This window comes from Struthio camelus, chromosome 2, assembly GCF_040807025.1.
Source record: "Struthio camelus isolate bStrCam1 chromosome 2, bStrCam1.hap1, whole genome shotgun sequence".
Taxonomy (NCBI): domain Eukaryota; kingdom Metazoa; phylum Chordata; class Aves; order Struthioniformes; family Struthionidae; genus Struthio; species Struthio camelus.
The window spans coordinates 160,183,014-160,208,504 of record NC_090943.1 but is presented as its reverse complement, the minus strand read 5'-3'; the positions used below and the strand labels follow the sequence as shown (position 1 = coordinate 160,208,504).

At 45.6% G+C, this 25,491-nt stretch overlaps 2 protein-coding genes across 9 annotated transcripts in view; one reads left to right on the top strand and one right to left on the bottom strand.

Annotated features, from left to right (window-relative positions):
• Positions 1–7,405: 7,405 nt before the first annotated feature.
• NTAQ1 (N-terminal glutamine amidase 1) lies at positions 7,406–20,019 on the bottom strand. Of its 2 annotated transcripts, none has more exons than XM_009682667.2 (6): positions 19,308–20,019; positions 18,425–18,524; positions 17,995–18,045; positions 15,802–15,950; positions 15,323–15,447; positions 7,406–7,707 (listed from the first exon to the last, which is right to left on the bottom strand). In XM_009682667.2, the coding sequence occupies exons 1-6, from the start codon at positions 19,487–19,489 to the stop codon at positions 7,574–7,576; spliced, it is 741 nt and encodes a 246-aa protein (XP_009680962.2). In that variant the 5' UTR covers positions 19,490–20,019; the 3' UTR covers positions 7,406–7,573. The 2 variants fall into 2 exon arrangements, with proteins under 2 accessions (XP_009680962.2, XP_068789321.1); XM_068933220.1 differs by lacking the exon at positions 19,308–20,019 and adding an exon at positions 18,858–19,191.
• Positions 20,020–21,473: 1,454 nt separating this feature from the next.
• The window catches only part of ATAD2 (ATPase family AAA domain containing 2), a 38,869-nt gene continuing 34,851 nt past the window's right edge, over positions 21,474–25,491 (top strand). For 4 of the 7 annotated variants that reach the window (XM_068933219.1, XM_068933214.1, XM_068933218.1 and 1 more), the window contains exon 1: positions 21,474–21,703. In XM_068933219.1, coding sequence (XP_068789320.1) covers positions 21,485–21,703 — 219 coding nt within the window. In that variant the 5' untranslated portion in view covers positions 21,474–21,484. Of the gene's footprint in view, positions 21,704–21,736; positions 22,024–22,302; positions 22,422–25,491 lie in introns of those variants that run through there. The other 3 variants (XM_009682686.2, XM_068933215.1, XM_068933216.1) reach the window with 2 other exon arrangements.

Genomic DNA, 25,491 nt, shown 5'->3' with positions numbered 1-25,491 from the left:
GAGCCTGTTTTAACCGTCTACCCTTCATCAGGTTACCAGAGGAGCAGCATCAGCTAGGATCTTGCATCCTGCTTAATATTTAAACAGCTTTTGCCCTTATTTTCCTAAGTCGACAGTGAAACAGTAGCCAGCCCCAGCACCCCAATACAGTAGTATTTTATTACAGAAAGCTTGAAATGGAGCTTCCACTTGCTAATCCAGCAGCACGAAGGGCCGTGCCACTGGAGGGCCAGAGGTCGTTCCCCAAAGGTCGTTAAGCAGCAACACGTAGTTATGACATTGTGTTCAAGCAAGGCTATATTGCACTATTCAGACAGGGAACAGGCCCTCACTGCGTTACACAGGAACGGTATCTCTGATAAAAAGTCCGTGTGGAAAATTTGCCACGTGGCAGTAAAGATCCTCGCGCTTCTTTTGGACCTCAAATGTGTGCTTTTATCGCAGACTGGCCCCAAAACATCCTCAGCCCTGGACAAGTTTCTCCCAAGCGTTACTGCTGGGGACGCTCCCGGGTAAGCCAGGGCATTTGTTCCTCAAAAGACTACAAATAATCCCACGTCTGAGGTTTTCTTTTCCTCTCCTTTCACAGTGCCTAAAATTTGCAAGGCGTATGATAGTTGGGGCTTTGCAGCAGCAGTATATTCATTAAGGGCAGCACAGCTCCAACCTCTGCGCAGGGCATGAATTTGGAGAGGCTGGAAAGACGAGGAGGCTGCCGGGGGCACAGGAGGATTATAAGGACGGGCGGGTCATCCTTCGACTGAGAACCAGGTCTCTCAGCCGGCCTTTCAGAGATCAAAAATGCCCATGTTTTTTTGGAGGATGGTTTTCAAAGAAGCTGAATGAGAATGGGGATTCACAGCAAAACACCTGGGATAAGAAGGGCAGGTGGAGGACCGCAAATCCCTCCAAGGCTCTTCTCAGCAAGCTGCTCCGGCTCTGCCCGGAGAGCCCTGAGCAGCGATAGCCAGGGAACGGCGGGCACTGCCGCGGCCGAGGGACAGGCTCGGCCCTCCAGACCTTTCCCAGCGCCAGTTATTAGGCATCCCGTGACCAAGCTGGTCTCGGGCCATTTACTTTGCAGCAACTACGTGGAACAATGCATTTGAAAACAACTTCTGGCCAGACGCAGATCTGAGCGTATTAAAAGGTATTTTTAGTAGCTCTGGCAGAAGGGATCAAACTCTGCTTTCAGCTCTCTGCCCGTAACTCAATGGACTCTGCTGGCATTACTTTGTTTTCGTACTGGGGCAGCAGCCAGTAGGAGCCTCTGTACTAAACACTCATATTTACTGCATGCAAGACAAGAAACAAGCACAAACACCAGCGGGATCTTGACTGAGAGCAGGCTGTATTTTCTGACTAGGAACGTGACTTTGCCTGCTAAAAGTTCGACTTGCTGAAGAAACAGCATCACGTAACGAGGAAAAAAATACGTTGCATGCTGTCCCCTCAACTTGTGACGACTTTGTTTTTGCACCGATATAAATATAGCCCCGTCCCTTTCATACAGCAAAAAGTGCTCTGTGACGAGTACGGTATAAATAGCTAAACAAATCAGGCTGGCTATAAACATGGACTGAAAACCCTTGTTTAACCCCACGATGTTGGAAAGGAGGGACGTGGAGGGAGCTTTCCGGTTAAAGGGTTAAAAGCTGCAGCAGAACATTTTCTGCGGATGGCTCCGAGCACAAACCTGGTGCGCTGCCATTTAAACAGCCGAGCGGAGACGGGGGGGACGCATGCCACCACAATTACATACTCAGAAGAAAGGGAGGCTGAGATAACTACCATATTCTTACTGTGTAGGCCGCTTGAAAAAATAACATATAATGATTCCTGCCTTATTGCAGTGTTTGCGTTCCAGATATAGTCTTGCATGGGAAGGCTGGTATGACATTGAACCCAGCCAAATGAGCATTTCCTGCTTTTAAGTAATCTAATGTCAGGAAAACAGCTCACTGGAAACACCCGGCTCATCTCCCTCTGCACAAATGTCAAATATTTTAAACGAGCTTCAGGTGAGTAACGCCACTTCACCCAGACTTTGCAAGTGAGAGTTCACAGGTCTGGTCCTTTGAATGCTAATTTTTGTCTTTACAAAATGAAGCTCTGAGCAGCCCGCACATAGGAAGCGCCTTAGCTCATTTAAAAGCTCAGTGACTTGCCAGAGACCTTAGTTAACTAGCTAAGATTTGTTTTAGCTGCCCTCAGTATCCGAGGTATTTCCTACTGTAAGTATAAGGAAACATTGAGGATACTTAAGCAACCATATTTGTTTACCTTAGGTCAAACTGGAGAGATTTTCCAGAACCACTACTGCAGCTGCACTTAACTTGTTGAAAGGCCACATTTATATAGTGTTTCTGATCTGACTCCACGATCACAAAAGAAAATCTTACACCAAGAGCTGAGCTCCACGGGGAAAGGCGCACGTGGCCCTGCAGCGAACCTGAGTAGGTATCTCCAGACACTCATTTCAGAGTACCCTTCATTAACCTAGACCTCAGCTGGGCCAGCTCCTGGATCAGGAGGAACCCGCTGGAGGAGGCCAGAAGGGAGAAGTAAATCAGCAGTTCCCCTTCCATCCGATTTGGAGTCAGTAATTACCGTAAAAGGGACAGACATCAAGAAGGGTTTCACACCGAGAAGGGGCTGAGATTTTTGAAGCTTGCAAATCCAAAGCATCTTAGGAGGGCAACCCCACCAAACCTGGAGCCATCTGCTTAGCTGAGGATGCATAAGTGATGCTCTGCTGGTCCTCCTCTCCGGCGGCACGGTTCTCGAAGGTTAGGCAGGCCAGCCCCTGATGAGGTCGTGGATGGCTTTTTGGAAACCCTTCGGCAAGGGGACCGGTGGGAGGTAACACCAAGGGCACGATGGGCTTTTCACACCTCTTGTCTTTTCCCTGCTACAGCTTCCTCAGATCATTCAGGGCATTTGTAAAAATGGCAGGGAAAAAAATGGTAGTACTGTAAGAAGACGAGAAAATCTGGACCAAACTCCTCGTAACAACACAAAAGCAGACTCTGAAGATGGCCATTTTTACAATAGATGTTTGGAGTACAATAGCATTTTATAGCATGTATGAGACGCTGGCTGGCTGATGAGTGGATAAAAAGGGAAGGTTACCCAGGTCAAAATGTTCCAAGCTCGGGCTCTGATCCTGGAATCCGATTCATACAAATGCATCCCAGGCCTCCCTGCCATTTAGTTAACAGGACTCACTCTGTGCAGATCGCGTTGCAGGGTCCTGGGTGCCTAAATTTAGCCACCAAAATCCAGATGTTGATGGCAAAGCAATTAGTCTGGTTTTCTAAGGTGTCACGCGTGCATTTTGGTGGGAGCTGTGAATGCTGAACAGATCCAAAAAAAAAGCTGGGAGTTAGTTTGCCGATGTTGGCACACAGCCCTTGATGCTCGGGAAGAGCGTGCACTGACCTTAAGAGACTCAGACAGTCAAGGGCAATACATAACCCATCAGCTGCAACCTTGGAAGATAGGGATCACCTCTGCGCTGTTGTCAGAATTTATTTATTTTTTTAAACTGTAACAGTTCCTGGCACGACTGTGCACGCAGGAAGGGAGCCTCTGGCAAAATGTGGGACCACGCACGTTTACTGAATGCTAACTGCTCTCTCTGCTGGCCACTTGAAAAAACGGTATTTTACCAAGACAGACCTGGTTGTTTAAAAGTTCACAGAAATGCACTGACCGAGCAAACGCATGCCAGAAAAACAGCATTTTTAACTAAGGTCCAAAATTGGCAGATAAAAGCAGCTAGTTAAGAATTAAGTACATGATATTCCCAATTAAAAAGAATATACGCAAAGAGGAGAAAAGGGCAGGACAGACAGGGATCTCCTATCTCACGTTGTAGCTTACCGCATCAATAGTTTTCTGGAAGGCAGAGGAACTACTTGGGAAATAGGATGCCCCCAGTGTGAATAAAAGGCTCTCAGGATCTCGCTCTGTCATTTCTAGTAGCAAAAGTACTGGCGAATTTCCAGGGACCAACAGAGTACTTAGCCTAGCTAAGACAAAGTCGGATTGTGAGGAACTGACCCGAGGGCAGGGTTTTTTCTTCTGCATTTTTTCAGTGCCCAGCTCAAGGAAGACCCAGTCCAAAGAGCCGCTGCCAAGGGCCATCAGCACATAAATATTGTAATAATAACTGGACAACAGAAAGGCAGATGGATTTCACTGTGGGAAAGGACAAGCTAAAGAAGGCTGAAAGGGAACGGAAAGCTAAGCTGCATGACGAAATCATCGGCACTGAAAGCGGGTGAACGCACAGCACATCTTTATGGGAAACGCTGGTTCTGGTTTCGGTCTTGTCTCAGTAAGATTAACAGAAATAGGAAAATTCCAGTTAAAAACTATTAGAAATTAATAGTGCAGGGAGAATATTAGACGTCTCAAGGCCTATCAATAGTATGAAGCAGAGAAAAAACCTCTCAACAAACTTTGCTTTTCTGTCTGTCGCCTATGCGCTGGTTGCTCAGTGAGTAAAACACACCGGTGTGGCCACCTCGAGTGTCAGCCTGAGGTGTAAGCAGAGAGGTTAAACACAGCAAGTTCCCCGGAAACAATCAGGAAGGGGGTTCAGGAGAGAGAAAGGAGCACAGAGGCAGAGCAGGGAGGGGATTCACTTCAACCCTCCGATGGCCCCTGAGGGCTGGGCAGCGTAAGAAGGGCTGCTGCTCTCAGGTCATTCCTGAGAAGCAAGCAGTAAACAGTCACCTCTCTGCTCCTCCTTGTCTTTGGAGTCCTAAACACGCGCTCGTTGTATTCCTGAATTCAGGCTTTCTGATAACACGCTCTGAAACGTCGTTGAAATGCCAGCAGGCTTCAAGGGCTACAGACAGAGATAGCCCCACGATACGAACGCTCTCAGTATTGAAAGAAAATAGTTCCTTGGCCTCTACCCACCCCTCTGGAATGACATTGTTTTAGGAGGGCTACAGAAGGATTATTTATTATATAAAATCCATCTTCCCACCTATCCAGACTATCTGTAAAATTAAGCATCTGTTCAGAATGATTAGAGAGAAAAAGGAATCTTTCTCCACATTGATTCTTTTTAAATTGTATATTCTGATTAAAAGTTGTGACTGTTCTCCTTACAGCCTTGAACCTTGATACAGGATTCAAATAGGCACATTCTAATATCTGAGCCCCACTAAACGGAGCGTCACAAGTTTCAACCGCCAGAACCCCGCTGCAGGATGGTAGCACAATATTTAAATCAAACGAGAAACTCAAGTATAGACTGTACAGAAATCCATACTAAGGAGTATGGGGACTTCATGTCCTGGAACAGCTCAGAAATTCTATTAAGCAATGTATATAAACTCACGGATATGAGATTCAATCACTTACTTGAAGGATAAAAGGGGCTTGATGTAACCTTGTCATCCAAAACGTGGATCTTTGAATTAGCAGTTCTGCTGCTGTCTATCCTCTGGAGAATGTGCAACGTCCCGGGCACTGGGTTACCCTCCCTATAGAGCCGAGCAGGTAGACTTCTGATGTTATGCGTGTTCACAGCTAGCTAAGTCTTCACATTGCTCAGCAACAGCAAATAACGACGCCTTCACTCACTCAAAGCACGCCTGCCCTATCAGCCTCACCCAAGATACCTACGGAAGGAAGAGCTGCCTTTTTATCCAGATGCCCATGAAACAGACCTTTGACACAAGGTGTCCTGGGCTCAAAGCACTTGTCTAATTAATTTGACTCAATGAGTCAAACCCAGAGCCTTCACCTCTCGGGAGAGCTCTGAGCACCAGCTTAATTGGAAATCTTTGAGGTCAGGCATCTTGTCCTCTTCCGGCAAAGGGGGTTCCCTGGAGCAGGAGCTACAGATCGAGTCTCCCACACCCTACACGAGCGCCACAACCACTGGTCTCCTGTTTGTAGCCTGTGCTGGCACCCTAGCAGTCTGTGTATTAGCAGCCTATCTGCACAGCCAGCCAACTAACGCTGTATCTGGCAACAGAACGAAGCTTCTACATTCAGCCAGCCCTCAGATGACACAGAAAAAGAGATGTCTGGATGAAATCAATCAATCCCACAGCCGTTCACCAGTCTGTCTCTTCTGTTAACATACTGCGTTAATTCCCTGGAACTGATAGGAGATACTAGTAATAACATGTATATAAAAATACATGTATAGAGTAAGAATATACACATAAATATCTTGGAAGTTTTTACATTGCTCTGTAGCTACAAATAAAATGATCCTTTAACTCTTAAAACCATTACTGTGCTTCTCCTCATCAAGACTGAAGTCCATCACAAATGTTTCTTTAAGCTCCACTCTCCGTCCTTGGAGGTTGCCAAGACCCAGCTCGATAAAGCCCTAAGCAGCCTATTCCGACCTCAGAGCTGACCCTGATTTGAGCTGGAGATTGGACTAGAGACCTCCTGACTACCCTTCCAACCTGAATTACTCTATATTTCTGTGATTCTATGATATGCTAGTACATAAAATGGAACAGCTCCAAAAGAGGGAATGAAATACCCCATTTTAGACTATTTCTTTAATCCTACGTTTAGGACACTCTCTTAAGATATTGGAAACCGGTCTCCAAATCCCTATTCAACGCGATGGCTTTCCTGGGTTTCCCTGCAAGGGTGCAGCTTGATAATAACTCTAAGCCAGTTCAGCAGCCAGCCACCGCAAACGGGGCAGGCCTGTTCATTCCCTTCCCCCCAACCGTATGTTCCTGCTGATTCCCTTATACCGGCAACAGCAGCTGTCTGACCCCATGGTGAGCTGGTTCAAGGAGCTAAAAGGCAGAAAAAAAAAGCTTTACTTCTTTCTGTCAGCTTAGCTTCCTATCCTGGATTACCTTGGGGCCAGAAAAACGCCAAGTGCTGGCAGGCAAGAGCAGGTGAGAACGTGCAGCCAGTGTAAGAAGGAAAAGAAACTGCATCTTCCAGTTGGCGTTAGAGCAGTTTAGCTAAAATGTCAGGCGTTTAGCTCTCCTGCCACATAGCACAGAAACCTAGATACTTACCTGTTTTTTTCATAGTGCTTGGGAGTTCAAGACTGTACCGCTGAGTTTACATTCCCTTTGTGGGTCTGCCTTTCAGGATTCTGCCAAATAAGTCCTGGCTGATAACATGAGGGGCTAAATTGAGATGCACCCAGTCTGTTTATATAAGTGACAAAAATTAAATTATAATAGAAAGAAAATATTCTGTATTTCTTTTCTAAAAGGCAGTGACATTTAGCAGTCCGAGCTACATTGCTCCGTTGTTTATGTACATATTTTTCCAAAAGTTTTTCTTACAGCATTTAAGTGTTCTTTCCAATCTCAGCACAGTAGAGGGATATATGCTATGGTGAGACGTCTGCATTCGATTTGATATATTTAATAACACGCTTATTCTTACATAATCAAAATAATTTTTATTCATTCATGATATTTCTGACTGGGTATTCTCTTTGCCCAAATACTTATTCCATGTAAAGGCATGTAAACCATTAATAAATACAATGCAAAAGCAGCAAAACAAAACACACTCACACAAAAGAGAAGCAGAGAGAACTTCTTTGTTTACTTCACTGTCCTTTCAAGGAATGGTTGTAATCAGTCTGTCTGCCAAAACGATGCACAAAGTCCGGCAGGGGGAACACTGAGCCCCATCCTACTTTGGGATTCATACTGATGAAATCATCCAGGTTCATCTTGGAGTCTACACAGGAGCAGAAAACAGAAATATTAAAGTTCCTGATACAGCATCTGTAGCACAAGTAAACATCTCTCTCAATCAAATGCCAAGAAAAAATTGTTTTGATAGTACAGATCAAAACGCGTGCAATAGCAAAGAGTTAATAACACATTTGCTGAGCTACAATCCAGCAAGATTCTGCAAACTGTATGATGCTACAAGAACGTCTTATTTCCAGTGCTTGAAATGCTACACTTGTCCCCGATGCTTCTCTGCCTATGGCAATAATCACATTATCTGATCAGTATCCTTGGTCATTAGAAAACAGTGTGCGTAGGAGGGAAAGATTTTTCCCTGCAGCGGCAGCCTAGAAGGGTTGAGTAGTGTTAGGGAACTGATGCACAAGTACGAACAACCGAAACGGAGAACTGCAACTCAACAGAAGTCTGCCTGTATTCACACCATTCTGATTACTCAAAGGGAAGGGAGACACTATTTTCCCCTAAAGATCTGAACCAAAGTCAACTGAGTCAGAGAACTTCTGCAATGACTACAAAGAACCTAGATCAGGGCAGCAGACATCAGTCAGAAGTTGAAGCTTCTTTGCTTTCCTTCTAGGCCTGAACTTTGTCTTTTCTGCTGGCCCACTGCAAGGCCAGAATACGAAGACTGGAGGAAATGTCTGTCCTAGTCTAGCCCGTAGCCTAGAGGGACACTCAGGCTAAGAGGAGCATGAGCCTAACTTGGGAGCAAACACGTTCCTGAACCACCGAATGAGGTCAGAGGGGGGGAAAGGCTAAGCCTCTTCTTGCAAAAGAAAAGCAATTACGACAGCTTTTGGCAAGGAGTGTGATTTGATCAGACCCCTGACCTGTTTGTAGATCGCAGAAAGCTCAGAGTTTTGGATTTAGGCACCTGAACTCCCCCCCCGGATAGCTAAAACAAGACTTACAGCCTTTTTCTGGAGCTTGCCTGTTACAACCCTGACTGACTCAGAACCATACTGATCAGAGGTTTCTGATTCCCGAGTTTAGTCAGCTCTGACTATGAATACCTGTGGGTTTGTTGTTATATGTCACCACTGGTGATCTGTGCAAATAATCTTTAATACTCATTAAAAGAAAACTGGAAGAGGACAAGTTTAGAGAACAGACTAGGAGAACCAACATATTTACTGTTAAGCCTTTATGCTGCGTTTATTTTAATATGGATGATTCATGTACATATTTAAGCTTTAAGAACCAAACAAGAGTAAGGGTCTAATGACTGGATTAGAAAATCCATAGGGTAGAGTCTGCTTCAGCTGCAGAAAGCTTCTGCAATTAATCTCACAATTATGGACAGCATAAGTGAGGAAGGGAAGATGATGTTCAGGAATCCCATATCTAACAGTCCCATGCATAGTCCAGCCCCTGAAGCCCTCTTATTTGCACCACACATCTATTATTGTATGGCTTTGTGATCAGCCTAATCGCAGCCCTCACCATTCCTCTGGCATCTAAATCGCCTTTTGCTGTTAGCCTGTTGGAGCTTTGCACTTTGAAAATCCTTGTGTCCAGTCAAGCATGGTCCTTATGCTGAAGCAAGTCTGCCAGAACAGGGCCAGACTGCCTGTCTGACTATGTGGAGATTTCAAACGGCACAAGCCCAGCAATTTGCTGCTATAGCTCAAAAACAGTAGGAGAGAATAACAACTGTTGCGTGCGCGCTGGAGGACTGGTAAGTCTGTTTTCCAATTCCCAAGTTGTCTTTTTCTCCCAGATGCTTTGGTTTTAAAATTGATGTGATTATGCACGTAGTTTAAGGTTTGAAAGACAGGACAATTCCCTGCTTTGTGTGCGCTGAGCATAGTAGAATAATAGTTTCATAAAAACGCTCTCTGAATGGTAGAAAAGCCCAAAGGGGATTGTTCCAGTAGAGTTACAAACACAGCTGCTGCTGTTACCAACATGAAAGTTGCCGTCATAACATCTGGAGGAAAGATTGTGGCAGGGCATAGGACATTCCATCACAGAAGTTTAATGAAAGGAAAAATTCTTTTATCACAGCAAACAAGAGCCTTCCCATGAAGGGCAGATGGTCTAAGAGCCAGTCAGCAGATGGCACTGAAGCAGCATGACAGCTGGGTAACCGTCCATAGTAAAACACTTAACGAGACCTCTCACATTTTACTGAATTCAGGAGATAAGAGACCTATGCCACCATTATTGACGTGTCATATCCGAATGCCATGCATGCTATATTGGACCTTACAGTTTTAGGAGGCACGAGAACAACACTAGGCAAAAAGGTATGAGAACAACACAAAGTCCTTTCTCTGAGGCCAGTGAAAAATTGTAACCGTAGAATTTACAAGAGACAGACGTTTGGATGCTACTGTTGACAAACCCAGTGGGTTATTCTACAAAGGCACAAGAAGAACAACCACTCCGTAAGATTTATACAAGATCAAGAGAATTTTTTTTTTTTTTTTTTTTTTAACATGTACACTGCACTCATGATCCTCTTTGGGAGCTGCGGTTATTGCACTAGCCTGCATTTGTGCTTACACAGAGCTAACGCTTTCTCTTTGACCAAAATCACTTTCCTACACACACTGTCAATGAGACTTAGCTGATGCATTCTGGTATTCTTGCCCTTTTTTTTCCCCCCCTCCTTCTTTAAATCAAGTCTGACACTTTTGCCCTGACCAGAGGCGAAATAAAAGGCCATGCACTATCAGATGGCATTATCAGTCATGATAACTATGGCTTCTGCCAACGGCAGTTAAAAAGCAGTGTTTCAGACCTTGGACTAACTCTGCATAACAATAGCTGCATAAAGTGCTGCTGCGGATAAGCAAGCCTGAAATAAAGCCGCAAAGCCTAGCTCTGCTGCTGCCTAACCTCGGGGGCACCTAACATACTTAGAAAGTTGGGGTCTTCACAGACTTATCTAGGTGTCTGCAGTTCTTTTCCGATCCCCCTCCCCTGCCTGGATGGAGACACATGTCCTTGCAGGCAGAGTGGGAAAGGCTGTTACTGCATTCAGCTGGAGGAGGGGGTCCCCGTAGCTGACTGTGCAACTCACTGTGCAAACCATCTCAGTCCATCTTAGCGTAAAATAAAGTTGGCTACCTTAAATATTCTTTTACAGAAAGCTGTATAATTTTGATAAGCCACTCGCAGTATTCAAATACTTCTATCCCTAGTTTTACCTTATTTGCTTCTATCCTGACCTGATTCTTTGCTCACACATAAGCTCAGGAGCTAAGGACTTAATTGACAGATTTGAGTTTTCTCAGATGAGAGAAACAGAAGGTTGTGGTGCATATGAGCTACTCATGTCCCTTTCGATGCTTTCTTTGCTCTCACTAGGATCCTACCACCTCAGACAGAAGACAGAGGAAGAAACTGCAGACGTCTGCCTGGCCTCTGTCTAGCAGCCCGCCTGTCAGACAGATGTGTCATACCCACTGTCTCCAGCATTTCTCAGCTGTCCTGCTCAGTCTCTTAAAAAAACAAAAAGGAAACGCATCATTTATGACAACCGAGGATTTTAATAATTAAAACAAAAAGAACAAAAAGCCTTGACAAATCATTCCTGCCAGTGTGCTACCACACACCTAGGGAGACCCAAAATTCAAACTAACGCTTTTCAGTGTTAGAGCTGATGCTAACAGTTGTATATATGCAGTAAGACCATCTGTACTGAGTAATTTTGAAAGGCACTGTGCAAGCTGTATTTTACACCAGCTTGCAGTAAGGAAGGCTGACTTCATTGGGACTCAAACTAAGCAGAATCAGATCTCATTCATTCATAGAGAGAAGACTTAAAAGAAAACCCCAGGCCAGGCTAGCCAGCCCTAGAGTCACGAATCCCTGCTTCATATCATGATCATTTTTATTTCTGGAATAAAATACCAGATTCTCCTCTGTTTTCTTTCAACAGGAGGCCACTGGCATTCAGGTGGGACCAAGGAAATCTGTGGCAGCTCAGGAATGCGTATACCAGCAGAGCTGCTTCGACTATAGGGCCAGGTGAGGAGGCAGTCTGACTTCACAGCTACACCCTCCTCATCACTCAGATTAACCAGCTGCCTCCAGCACATGCAGCAGCAGAGCACAACAGAGGCCAGAGCAATGCCAGGATGAAACAAATAGGCCTGGCTTTGGGAAACAGTTATGCAAGAACCAGCTGCAAAAGGCTAATGCTCAGCAAGCAATTCTGATATGATGTGACTGGAGGTCAGAGTATTCAGTTTTTAATAACGCTGAGATGCTTGTAGAAAAATCACTTGACTCCAGCTTCAGGTTTTTTTTAAGCGTGGACTTGAATTCATGCCCCAAGATAGGTTTGTTTTAAAATGTTTATTTTGCAACAGCACGAGCAGCACCATTAGTTTAGGAATTATTCGAGTTAGTATTTGGGAAAAAAAAAAAAAAAAAGCCACATAGGTCACTGACAGAAGTGAACTTCCAAAAGGAAGTTCATAGTCATTAAATATTTCCCGATATACTTCATATTAAAGAAAAAAAGGAAAAAAAAAAAATCACTAGTCCCAGTGCCTTGCCCCAGCTCCACAGGGGGTAATTACATTATCCTATCTATGGTTCTATTTAACTTTCATTCGACTTAGATGCTATGGAATCTCCTTTTCTGAAGTGCTACATTCTAGTTTAACAGCTGCTCTGCTCTGGAAGAGGCAATATTGCACTATTAAGGATAAACACCTGTATTTTTAATTTTACTGAAAGCTTTCAAAACCCATGGGATAAGAACAGTTCAAGTGTGTTAAGTGTAACTAATATGCTTTAACATACAACAATTCTAGCAACAGAGCAGTACCACAGAAGTGATTATCTTTTAAATACAAAGAGGTCATGGGTACATTTTTTTGCAACAGCCCAATGCTCCTATTCTGAAAAAGACTGAAAAAAATAGAGTAAAAATATATCCGAGTCTCCCAATATTTGTTTAACATCAAAGACGACATATAGCAAACAAAGTAATGTAAAAACCTTGTATGCTTTTGTAATCATCTTATCAAGAACTTAAGAATTTGCCTGCTCAAAATGACAGCAATATAATTATAACAACAATGATGATGAAAAAATAAATACAATGCTCTGATCTAAATGTCTCACAAACAAATTGATACTAAAAGAATGTATGTGGGTCCATTCTGCAAGCTATTAAACTGCAGTCACTTCTAATATGAAATATGTGAGCAATTTAATCTTATGCAAACACAAATTAACATGGAAAACAGAGAACCCTATCTATCTGAAACGGCAGGGAGAAAATAGTTATCTGTAATGGAATTTGGCATGGATGTGAAAATTAATACCCCAGGCTCTCACATGATAACAAAAGGTCAGCCACCCAGTTTTCCACCGAGTTTAAAACAGGCATTTTTATGCTTGATAAAACTGTGCTGAGACATTTCTTTAAACACTGTCTCTAAAGGAAGAGAATTACCAGCTCCACTTGTTGACAGCGATGCTTTCTAAATCTACATGCAGGATTCCTGCTGACATACGGGACTGCATCACTGAAGCATGGGGCTTAGATTCAGCTAGAAGCTAATCGCATGCTAGTTCCGTAACAGTGAAACCTAGACTTCTCGATGACTTACAGCATCGGGTACATTGAGGCACACAGCAGTACCAGATGTTTCAAGCGATCAGATGCAACACAAAACAAAACTTGAGGAATTGGTACTGAATGAGAGAAGAGATGAGAGCATCTCATCACAGAGCTGGAGCGCAGAGTCCAGTTTTGGGCTCCTCTGTGCAAGAAAGGTACTGACATACCAGAGCGAGTCCAGTGGAGGGCCACCAAGGCGGCTGGGGGCTAGAGAACATCACATGTGATGAGAGGCTTGGAGAACCGGGCCTATTCAGCCTCAAAGAGAGAAGACTGAGGGGAGACCATACGGCAGCCTACAGCTATCCTCTAATCAGAGGATACAGAGAAAAGACAGAGGGGTAGGGGATCGGACTGGATAACCTAAGGAGGTCCCTTCCAACCTACAGGGCTCTATGATTCTGTTATCTGACCCATGCAGCATGGCACAGAGTAAAGAAATCAAGTATAGGAAGAATGAAGGTCTACGTATCTATCACCATCAACAACACAAAGACAATCTGAGGAGTGGCTGAGATCATCTGGCTGTTGCTCATCTGTGAGGTAAAGTTCAACCAAGCGAGACAGATAAAGGGAGAATTAAAGGCTTTGTAACCACAGAGTCATTCACCGTAGCTAATTGTTTGAGTCACTCTGTACCTCGGCGTCTGCAAGTAATGTTTTCTACTATTTTGATTTGACCACAGGTTTTTCCCCTTCCCGGAAGGTGCTGGTGTGATGTCCATCACACCTTTATCAGCTCTCAACTATTGCAACAATAAGGATACAACAGGCAAGAAGCCTTCAGTGTCTAGGAAGCTCCAGCTAACAGCAAACCTTGCACCGCAGCCTAGGCATTCTTGACTTGCTACAGTAGCTTTGCACACTAATTACTGAAGACGAGTACCAAGACCTAGAATGTAAGGTGCTTCATAACCAAAATGTCTAAAAACCAGTGACAGCTTCACAGTGAAGACTATGTTTGAGAAGGAAACCACATCCAACACCCATTTTTATCCTAGCGTGAAACACTAGGCCTTTTAGAGGCCAGGGCAAAGACTGAGAATTAACTTCCCTGCAACTAGAAACCACAATAAGCTTCACAATCCCTGGATCTAAATACAAAACACGTTTCTTTGACCCTACCTTATTGAACATAAATACATAGCACTACTGTGCTATTAAAAAAAGCAGCAAAACCAAACACACACACAGCAACAACAAGAAAACTCTTTCAAAACAAAACTTCACCACCCTTTTCTCCATCTGGGAGGAAAATGAAAGAACAAATAAACACATGGCAAATATTAGCTAGATTGCCTAATGCATGACTAGAAGAAACTGAAATCCTGTGTGATAAGAATGATCCAAGAATCTCTATAGAAGAGAAGAGATAGCAGCTCTTCTGTGCTGGGACCAGAGGCTATAACTGGACTACTACTTAAGGGAGGCCCTAAGGCTTGCGGCAAAATTTGCTGACTTGCCACTTTGCCTTAGAAGCATCCTTAGACCCATTCACCTGAGGCAGAAACCTCAAACATCTGGTGCGGGCAAACCTAGCCTGCTGAGCTGAGCCAAAAATCTTCATCCTGCCAAAATACTATGCTCTGGAAGGATGGGACCTGCCAACTAAAGTGTAGTGTAATCAGTGTGCCAAAAAAAATAAAAAATAAAAAAAAAATTAAAGCACTTGGTGACCCTAAGCAAATTACTTGATCTTGCTTCAGTTGCCTGCTGCAACAACAGAACAATACTGCTTACCTCTCCTGCTCTGCTCAGTTTACGAAGATTAGCAATTAGGGTTTGACAATGGTAAATGCCAGGAGGCATGCTAAACTTCAGATATTCACAAAAGGAAATGCCAAACGGTTCATAGCCCTACTTTTTCCACACGCAATAAGCAGCTAGCTGGATGTGCTTCTGGATGCGTTATAGAGGCATACTCACACCTCTTGTGCACATCTCTGACTACGTCATTCATCTCACTAAAAAGGAAAAAGGATTAAATCCAGATGGAGTTCTAGCAGCTTACCTGCAGTTTCAATGCAAGGGTATGAAGGAGGAGGTTTCTGCCACTTGCCATCGGCATCTTTCATATGAGATCGGTCTGAAGCAAACGTCTTCAAGTACAAATCTGCTCGAATCATTCTGATTTTCCTAAACAATAACAAAATTATATCAGAAGACGGAGATTTATATAATACTGTATCAGTTACTCAGAACAAGAGCCCATTCTTCCTCACAAGGAGCATTAATTTAGCTAAGCAAGTAACTCAAAAACATTGTGCCTAGCAGCTAAATGGTTAACAGGAAACTGGTAGGAAAGAAAGGGGTTTCTGATGACTAGATGATGGCAACTCCAAGGTAAAGGGCTTTACAAAAATAATACAGCGAATTTAGTTTCCTGGAGTATAGTAAAAATACACCTTTGCTACTGTGCATCAATAAAGAGAATTTAAACTTGGATTTCTTAAAATAACATTCACGTTCTTTATCTTTTTACCTCCTTACCTTTGAAATTCTGGAGGAAGGCGATCATCCAGCCTAAAGGCCTCCACAGTATATATATCAAAGGGACATGGAAACGGCAACACTGTGTCGAGATCATAAATGAAGTTCTGCTCCCCACTTGAAACATGAAGCAGAATAACATGGTAGTCCTGGGAGGAAAGATAATTGCTATGAGCAAAATAGTTGCTAATGAGAAATCAGGAAAGCGAGTAGAAATACGTTTCCTGAAATGAGGAACTACAGCTCCCGTTCTCTAAATCCTCTTTTCTGCCCTTGAAGTATTAGACGTGTAACACTTTTGGCACCGGAAGGAGAGATATTTCCTAATGCCTACCTCACCCACTGTTTCTTCCAAGAGATCCTTGGTATTCTCCCCATTCTTCAGTTGCCTCCTTTGATTTAAGCCTGGACAGCTAAACTGAGGCGCACACTATTCCTAAGAAAACAGCAGAGATATCTCCTTCACGTCCCACACACACACAAAAAAAAAAAAATACAATAAAAATCTGAGTGGGAGAACGCATTTTCAGCTTAGTTCCAGTCCTAAATAAAAGATCACACCAATATGTGATGATAGGTTAACATTAAAATTAACTAGCAATCTCTTTTAATAAGAGATGTTTACCTGTTTGTAGTAACACAGGCTGTGAAATTGATGGCCTGGTATTTAGTTGCCAGAAGCAGTAGCATGCAACTGCAAAAAAAAAAAAACCTATACAATCTGGACTGTAGGAGTAAGATGAACTCCTGCAGCAGCTCTTGAAGCTGGGTAAAATGCTTGTGGGTGCTATATTGTACTTTTGCAGGATACCTGTTTTGCCTTGACACTTAGGTTCTGAGATGCAATTTCATTCCTTAACATATAAGAAATCTAGGTACGGCAAAGAGTCCTTTCAGGTTTAGGGAAACTGGAATTCCTTTTGTTTTGCTGCCAGTTACTTACACTGTTGTTTAATTTAATGAAGGAGGGTTGCTAACAGCCTACTAAAGTGAAAACTAAATCCAATCACAGCAAGAGTCTAAGGCACTCTCATGAAGTCTTATGAACTTTCGAGTCTTACGAAGTTTCTTATGAACTTATTAAACAGGCCTAACCATAGAGGGACTGGAATGAAAAAGATCTCAGGCAACGTATTTTGACAGACCAATATACAGAGCGATCTAGAACTGTACGCAACAACAATATTTAGAAGTGTATTTTATAGAGTGTAATAAAAATGAGCTTGAAGCTGTGAAAATTCTGCAAGCTATTAAAACATCAAAGGAAAAATAGCTTTCAAGCTATACATTTAAATGGGAAATTAACATTTTGCAGCGGCCTCTCCTGACTCTCCTATCTCCTATTTCATCATAGGTCTGCTTCATAACATTTCGGGCCTCTTTTTAAACTAAACCTTTTTTTGCTTTATAAGTATACCAACGTCTTGGGAGTCTGCTAAACCATTTGAAGAGTAATTCATTCTCTCCCAAGTACTTTGTCACTTTTTCCCAAACAAATCCTTCCCATTCTTGTGTGATAAGTGTCACATCTCTAAAAGTGTTGGGATCTGTAGCATAAATTCCAACTTAATCTTCATTTCCTGAAACACAGAAATCACCACACCAAACTAGAAGAATGTTTTTTCAGTACTGGGTAACTGAAAGAACTCTGTAATGATCCACATTTAAAAGGAATTCTATAATGGCAATTACTAAACTACTGAATTACTGTTCATTGCAAATGACGTTCTAAAGCCAGCACTTGCAGTAAATTTACATGCAGACTCCTGAAGACATGTATTGCTTGTCTTTTTCTATGCTATGTCAAGCGTATGTAGATATTTTCATTCATCTACGTCTTAAAAGAATATACATCTATTTCTTAAAATTCTACAAAGTTGGTGGCTTCAGAAGTATATACACAGTAATTTTCACAGATTTGTTATGCATTCTTACCAATGTTTGCCATGCGTCAATTTTACTGACTGCTTCATTGTTACTGCACTACAGGCAGTGAAAGAGAGAGCCAGACTTACAATGTTTACGTATCCGTTGTAGAAGAAGAATAAATACTAGTATTGTGTTGTTAATATAGAACTGCAGTTTGTTAAAGATATGGCTAACACTGCCCATGTCTGATTTTGCAGACGCCAATTAGGGAAGCATATATTAACAAAACCCTAAAAAGAACACAAAAAGCACAAAATACTTTACCCAGACGACAGGATCATCTCCACGTCCCGATTTTTGCTTCCATAGGGGAATCTGAAAGTCATAAAATACTTTGACTGAAGATTAACACAAGTAGTAGTTTGCCAGCGAACCCATTTCATTAGCTTACATCTGTCCTGCAACGAGAAAAAACTTGCCCAGTGTCGCTCTTTTAGCGGCACTAAGCTGCAGATAGTGTTCTGGACCACGTAACGTACTCATTCTCCTAAACCAGGAGGTTACAGGGAAGATGCATTGCATTTTGGGTTGCCCCAAAACGCATCGGATAGCCATGGGATCGATCGCCTGTGCGGCGGCCTGCAGGTCCCGCACGGGGGGGACACCGCACAGGGGGACCCCGGGGCCTTTCTGGCTGCAGGGCCGAGGCCGGAGCTGCTCCACGGCTGCCTTTAACCACGACGCGCCGACTCACCATCCTCCTGTCATTGGATATGAAGACAGCGTAAAACTCTTCCAGAGGGTATTGATCCCGACTCCTGATGTAGTCGCACAGCTTCCAAACGTTTTCTTCGCTGTAAAAGACAAGGGTTGGTTTGGGGGTTTTGTTTTGTTTGTCCCCTCTCCTGCTCGCAGTCTCGTTTCTAGTAAGGAGCGCTAAGCCAAGCACTGATGTCTGCCGAAAGCCTCCCGGCTCGGGCTCGGGTCTCCCGCCTGCCTGCAGCGCGGCCCGCGGCCCCGACGGCGCCCCCCGCCTCCCTTCCTCCGTGATGCTACGCAAAACCTCCAAGCTGGTTTTGCTTCTTCTTCTTCTTCTTTTTTTTTTTTTTAAACAAAAGGCCGAGCCCGGGGCTGCCGCTCGGCTCTGCGGCGCGGGGAGCACCGCGGCGGCGGCCGCCCCCCCTTACCAGTAGCAGCTGGTGTAGGCGCAGGCGGGCCGGGGGGGCACCGCCGCCTCATAAGCGGCCGCCGGCCGCGCCATGGGCGGCCTTAGCCGGCCGCAGCGGTGCTCTGGCGGGGCGGCGGCGCAGCATGGCCGGCGGCACGGCGCGGCTCAGGAAGTGCTGGCGGCAGCGGCGGCGGGGGAGTTACCGGCTATGGCTTCCGCGAGGAAACGCGGCTGCTCGGCAGCGAGGGGGCGGCCGGCCGGCCCGCGCCGGTAGGGAAAGCGCCCTACCGCCGCCATCTTAGCGCCCCCCCGCAGGGCGCTTCCCGCCGAGCCGGGAATAACGGGCGTAACATGGCGGGCAGGCCCCCGGGAGCGGTAAAAGCGAGTGTCAGGCGAGAGCAAGAGGGGATTTTTATCGTCCTGGGGGCTGGCAGGGAGCACAGACAGGGTCGCGGCTGCCTGAACTCACCAGATAAACGTTAATGCTGGATGCAGGTGCTTGGTGTGGCCTTCTGTCCCCTTTTTGGCTGCAAGTGGAAAGGGGTTTTTGAACAACAGGCTGACCTTGGAGGCTGGTGGGTGGCAGTCTGGCCTACCGAGGAGCTCCTCGTGCTTTTCTGTCCTGTGCCAGGGGTATGTGGATGTTTTCATCCCTCTGCTCCTTGCAAATACAAAGCTCTTGCGTCCAAGGCAAGTAGAAAAACTGAGAAACACTCAGGGGTTGCTTAAAGTGGGGCAAAATGGGTCAGCCTTTCATGAAACGTTCATGTGACAGCTTTGGGGGAGTGCTGGAAACAGGTAACGCTTAGAAATGGGGAGAGCCAAAAAGGCAGAAGCAAGGGAGCTTGCTGGCATCACTGCCTCTGCCTGCATGGACTGACTGTGTAAGTACTGCTAACGCCTTTGACCCAGCGAAGGGAATTTTCCTGTGCCCAAATGCATAGCGGCCCTCTCTCTGCTGTTTTGTGCTTTGGATCTTGCCTAAGCACAGGTGATTCCTGCAAAACATCTGTTCTGCAAAATACAAGTTGACGTTAATAGGAGGGCTCCTACAGGGAGGAGGGAAAGTGAGAGAAGTAACTTGCTGTTTGCAGGGTAACAAAGCAAGCGCACCTCCCCAGTGCGTTTTGAGTCTTCAGGTTACTTGATCCATTTCTGTTTTCTGCTGTTTCAGGTGCAGCTTCTGTACAGTGCATGTTTTTCAGGCACGCTCGGACCACCTCGAGCTTCTGCAACGTCTTTTTGTGCCGGTGAATGGCCTGAACATACACTGCTTTTTGCTCTATTAGACCCTGTGCACTGCCGAATGTCAGCTTTTGTTCTCTGCTTACAAAACACTTCTGTGCAGATAAGCCTAGGGTGATTCACCCAGTAGGTGAAGATAATGCTGTCTCCAGGGAAGGTGCCGGAAAGCTTGAGGTTTTGAGGTTTGATTCGTATTTTGTTAGCATTTTTTTTCTTTTCCAAACATGATGCTCCTGAAAAGCTGTCTTCGTGTGATAATCTCTCATTCTGATGAAAAAACTCTGGTGTAGAAGGTTTTAATAACTGGAAGTCAGTTATCATCTCTGTACCAACCAATTAGAAAGCAAACGTGCATGCATTTTAAAGCAAATATGTGGAAGAAAACACTTCTTTACTGTGGGGGTGGTCAAACACTGGGGTGTGTTGCCCAGAGAGATTGCGGGGTCTCCATCTTTGGAGACGGTCAGAAGCTGACTGGACGCAGCCCTGGGTGACCTGCGCTAGGTGACCCTGCTTGAGCAGGGGGCTGGACTGCAGACTCCAGAGGTGCTCTGCAACCTCAGCTGTTCTGTGCATTTTGGTATTGAATGATTGCCTTAAGCCTTTACTGTTGTTTTTTTTTTTTCCTTTAGTAGGAGGAGGAAAACAAAATGGGGGCGTTTTCCCTGTTAAATACAACTTCAGCATTGACAGTTTGGAGTAACACTGGCTTTGGATATGTGGTAGGCCATGTAGCGCTGCCCTGCCCTACTAGGGTCCCAAAGAGTTAGGGACCGGAGTTTCCTAAACTAGGAACCTGCAGTCATCCTACGGCTTTTCCAGGGAGATCTTTGAGCGTGTCGGAACAGAAAACCCGAGGTCGGGCCAGGGGCGCTGCAGCCGTCCGCCCTGCGCGCCTGAGGTGCGGGCGCCTTTAAGAGACTGCGCTGAGAGAGCCGGCCTTCCCCGCCCCCGCCCGGCGGGAAGCAGCGGCGGCGGGGGGGGGCGGGCCCCGCGCGCGCCTCCCAGCCAATCGGGCTCCGGCAAAACAACCTGCTTCGACTTTCACGCGCCAAAAATATCAAAAGGCCGCGGCGCGAGCTGTGCCCCTCCGCCATCGGGGCCGGGACTAGCTGCCGGAGAGAAAAGAGGCCGCGGGGAAGGCGGGGCGGAGCGCTCTCCGCCGGGCCAGGCCGGGCTAGGCGGGGGCGGGCAGGGCAGGGGGGCGGTGACGGCGGGGAGCCGCGCTCGCCGGCGGTGCGGCACAGCGGCAGGGAAGGGCAGGGGGGACGCGGCGGAGGGATCCGAGGGGAGGGCGGCGATCGCGGCGGCGCGCGGGCTGTGGCGCCAGAATTCGGAGCGGCGCCGCGCGACCCCAGGGCCGCCTCGCGCCGCGCCCGGCCCGGCCCGGCCCGGCCCGCCATGGTGGTCCTGCGGAGCAGCGGCGCTCAGCGGCCCGGCCCCGCGGCGCGCGACGGCGGCGGCCGCCGCCGCCGCCGCCCGCCCTTCGACCTCATGGACTCCAGCTCCGAGTTCCTCTCCCTGGAGTCTCCCCCGCTCGGCGGCCGCCGCGCCTGGACGCGCTCGGGGGCCGCCCAAGGACCCAAGGGCGCCGGGGGGGCGGCGAGAGCGGCGGAGGAGGTGAGGGCGTGGGCGGAGGGGGGGGGCAGGGCTGGCCGCTGGGGAGGCCTCGGGCTTGGAGCGGGGGCCGCCCCGGTGGAGGTGGCCGTTGGCTGGGCTGAGGCAGCCGCGCGAGCGGGTCCCGGGGCAGGGCCGGGCCGGGGAGGGCGTTGTGCTCGGCAGGCTTTGAACCCGCGGGCGCCATTGAGGCAAAGGGGGCAGTCAAGGCCCCGCCGCTTGCCCGAGTGTGGCCAGGTGGTGCTGTGCGCTCGGCTCTGCGGTGTAGGCCGCAAAGAACACGTCTGCGAGCCTGGGACTGCCTCCTGTGCGTCCCTCCAGAGGTAACCGAGCTTGTCATCCATCCCTCTCTATCGGTGGTAGAAGTAGAGCTCTTCCACTGTGTAGGCAGTATAGAAGCACCGGAGATAGGGGTCTCGTGAACGGGGGAGGGGGGAGGAGGGGAAGAGTACTTAAGGTAAGGTCGTATAACGATTGAGTTGCTGTATATGAAAAAGTTACTCCGTGTCTGCAAAGCCACAATAAGAACTGCTTTTTGCAGCTTCCGAATGCAAAATGTATCAGTTTCGGTCTCTAAAATTGATTTATTTTTGCTTTGAAAGGAGGGGAACTTGATGCAACCCACCGCTGGCCTGGGATACTAGTGATAGCTTGCTAAAAGACAGTAATTTGGTTGCCTGCAGCTGTGTGAACAGGTGTTTTTGCATCCCCTTAGAATTTGGTATGGTGCCTTTATTTCCTATTCCTAGGTTATTTCGATTAAATTTGTTACCTAAAAAATCATCTTGGAAAGAGCTTGGAAATGTTTTTACTTCAAGATCATCGAGGTGAAGTTTATAGGGAGGGTGCTTATTGTTTGGATGGCATACGTGCATCAAATATAATGTTTGACACAAAATATATTTTATTTGTAACTGCACTCGAGCTGAATATCTGAAGTGCCTGTGAGATATGCTCCAATGAAATATATATAGTTACCGCTTTGGATGCTTTTAAAACAAAGCTGTGTTTAAGAATCAGGGTTACTTTGTACTTAATTAAAGTGCTTATTTGCGTAACCTAAAATAGTGAAAATTCTGCTTATTTTTGTTAATAACCTAGGGCAAGATGCTAGGAGAAGAAGTCTCAACGTGCACCATTTTAAACCAGATTAAGTACTCCGTGCTGTCTGCATCTCAGTGTTGCTACTATTCATAAGTGAACAATTTCACTTTGAGAAGTTTATTGCTTTTTAATGTAGCTTTCAAAAGCTGCGAATCTTCCCTGGTCTTTCCAAGTCAGGCTGTTCTCAGTGGGGTATTCCTCATTTCCATGGCAACTAAGGGCAGACCAGGTCTAAGTCAAAACTTTGGTCTGATCTTCAGGGCAGCCCTGCCTTGAAGTGATGCTTGTTGTGCACTCTGTTTCCTTATAGCAGAACTATTCCAGGATTTGTGGTTGGTTTTTTTTTTTGTTTTTTTTTTTTTTTAACGTTTGCTGAGCTAGGAAGGAAGAAATCCTTGGGGTGCTTTTTTCTTTAAGCAGATTCCATATCTGCTTACAAAGATTGCTACTTTGTTTTTGCGGTGTATGCTAAAAATGGTTGTCAAAGACAAGGAATTCTGTTGCAGGTGGGGGAAGGCTACACAGGCAAAGAAAGCAGCTGGCACACGTTTTCAGTACCTGGAGAACAGGAATGAGGAAGTTAAATGTAAACTTTTTACTAAAACCAAAGCAGAATGATTACTGATCATTGCAATTGGTTGTAAGATTTTTCCTTCTTTCCTTTTTTCCCTCCTCTTTTTCATAGACCTTTCCTATGTTTCAAGTTATGGAATCCTTTTTGCTTCCTTTGTAGGTCAGTGAGGCTTTGCTGGAGCGTTCTAATTGCAGAGACAATGTAGGGTTGCCCTAGATGACAAAGATGATGATCCTGGTCTTGGCTGCGTGCTCAAAAGTCTTAATTTATCTTCCTTACTTGTTGATGTGCAAGGACTTGCTGGCAGCAGCTCTTGCAGGTTTTCTGATACCAGGGAGCTATTCAGGTTATTTCACCCGTATGGAGTATGCAGCGTATGGTAGAAAGACTGTTAAACTGAACAAGAATCTGATGGGTTATATTCTCTCCTGTTTCCGGTCCCAAGGAAGATAACAGGTGGCAGTTGTCCCTTTGGAAGCTGTGTATCTACAGGTTTTAACCCTGGTGTAATTACCCGGGCTGAACAATGTTGTACGGTGACCTGTACTTGAGGCCTGTGTGCTCGAGTTCCCTTTTGCCTGAACAAAGCAAAACTTGCACTTGGGCAGGCTGAGTCTTCCTTGACCCCTCTCTGTAGAGACTTCAGCACTAGAGTTCACAGCCTTGTAGCCTAAGCATATTTACGTGATGGCGCTTTGACGTGTAGTTTACTTCCTTAGAGATATGAGATAGCTGCATGCAGTTTTTGTAAGAAGTCTTTTAAAAAGCAATTGTTAATCACTTCATGTGGCACGAGGAAAGTAACAACTACTTTCAAAGTTAGAAATACTTTTCAAAATCCCTTTTTTCAGTTTCCTTATGTTTTAGATTTAGCCTTATTCTTCTATTTGATCTCACTTTTTGAGTGCTCCCCTCCTCTGCCCCCCACCCCCACCCCAGCCTGATCTGGCTGATAAGAGCCTGTTACTATTGCTCTGCTGACAGCCTGCTGGAGTTACTCTGGTGTTCTTGGTGTTTACAACCTCATTGAAATGGGATGCCATCCATATGAATGGAAGACAGTCAGAGTTAGCAATATCCACTGTTTCTGCTTTGGCTGTATCCTTTTAATTTGAGTCAAGATGAAGACAGCACAGAAGATAAATATAACAAGTAATTGTATTGTGGACAGAGACTTAATTTAAAAAAAAAAAAATAACAACACACAGAAAGTCATTATACTGCTTTATCTAACCTGTATGGTGACGTCTTCCGAGTGTTCATTCTTCCTTTTAACTGGGCTTTGGCCCGGAGGTTTAAAGGAACATATTACTTGTCATTATCTGTTCGCTTGTATTGCAAATTTTTCACGTTGTTAAGACTTCTCCCAAAGAATATTTACTTCTGGGTCAATGAAGGATAAATATCCAAAGCAATAGTTGTAAGTTGCGAAATATCCAAAGCAATAGTTACAGGTTGCGTGTCTTGGAGTTTAAGTAAGCTGAATCTTCTGGAGTTGCTCCCAAATTTGGAGTCTAACTTGACAGGTGATTATATATTGATAAATAAAACCCCATACTTTAAATGTTGGTGCTCATTTGAAAGTGCTGTATGTTAGGAGTGGCTGAATCTGGTAGCCCTATAGAGGCAAGGCTGCTGCGGTTCTTTTTCCCCCAGGTGCAGCCTGTATGGAAGCTGAGCAGGTTTTCCTAATAGACTATACATACCTATGTATAAAACACATGCAATATGGATCCCTCTGGTCTGGCCTTGGACAGTCAGTCTGTCTGTAGCTGCCCTCAGGTCTCCCCAGTTGCTGGCACCTGGATGTGTAAACCCTGGAGGTGTACAGTCCCACTCCAGTTGCTGGTACTCAGACTCCTGCTGCATGCACACGAATATGCATATGTACTATGACTCCTTTCAGTAACTGGCCTCAGACGTTTGGTCTAACTAGTAACTGGCACCAGGATTGCCTGGTCTCGCAGCTGCCTCGTGCACAGACATACAGGCAAATGGGTCTCTCAGGTAACTGGTCTGGACCTCTGAGGCTCAGCTACTGAAGAGGCCAGACCTCCTGATCCCTTCAGCAATCAACTCTCAGACCCTCTGGTCTCTCTAGTATCTGGTTCCG

What these genes read in the sequence shown, in the direction of transcription:
- NTAQ1 (XM_009682667.2), bottom strand. Translation starts at nt 19,489, where the DNA reads ATGAAAACATCCACATACCCCTGGCACAGGACAGAAAAGCACGAGGAG. An exon ending in CCAGCATTAACGTTTATCTG is followed by an intron (nt 18,525 to 19,307) that starts GTGAGTTCAGGC and finishes TGTCTTTTACAG; the next exon opens with CGAAGAAAACGTTTGGAAGC. An exon ending in CCCTTGCATTGAAACTGCAG is followed by an intron (nt 7,708 to 15,322) that starts GTAAGCTGCTAG and finishes GCTCCTGTGTAG; the next exon opens with ACTCCAAGATGAACCTGGAT.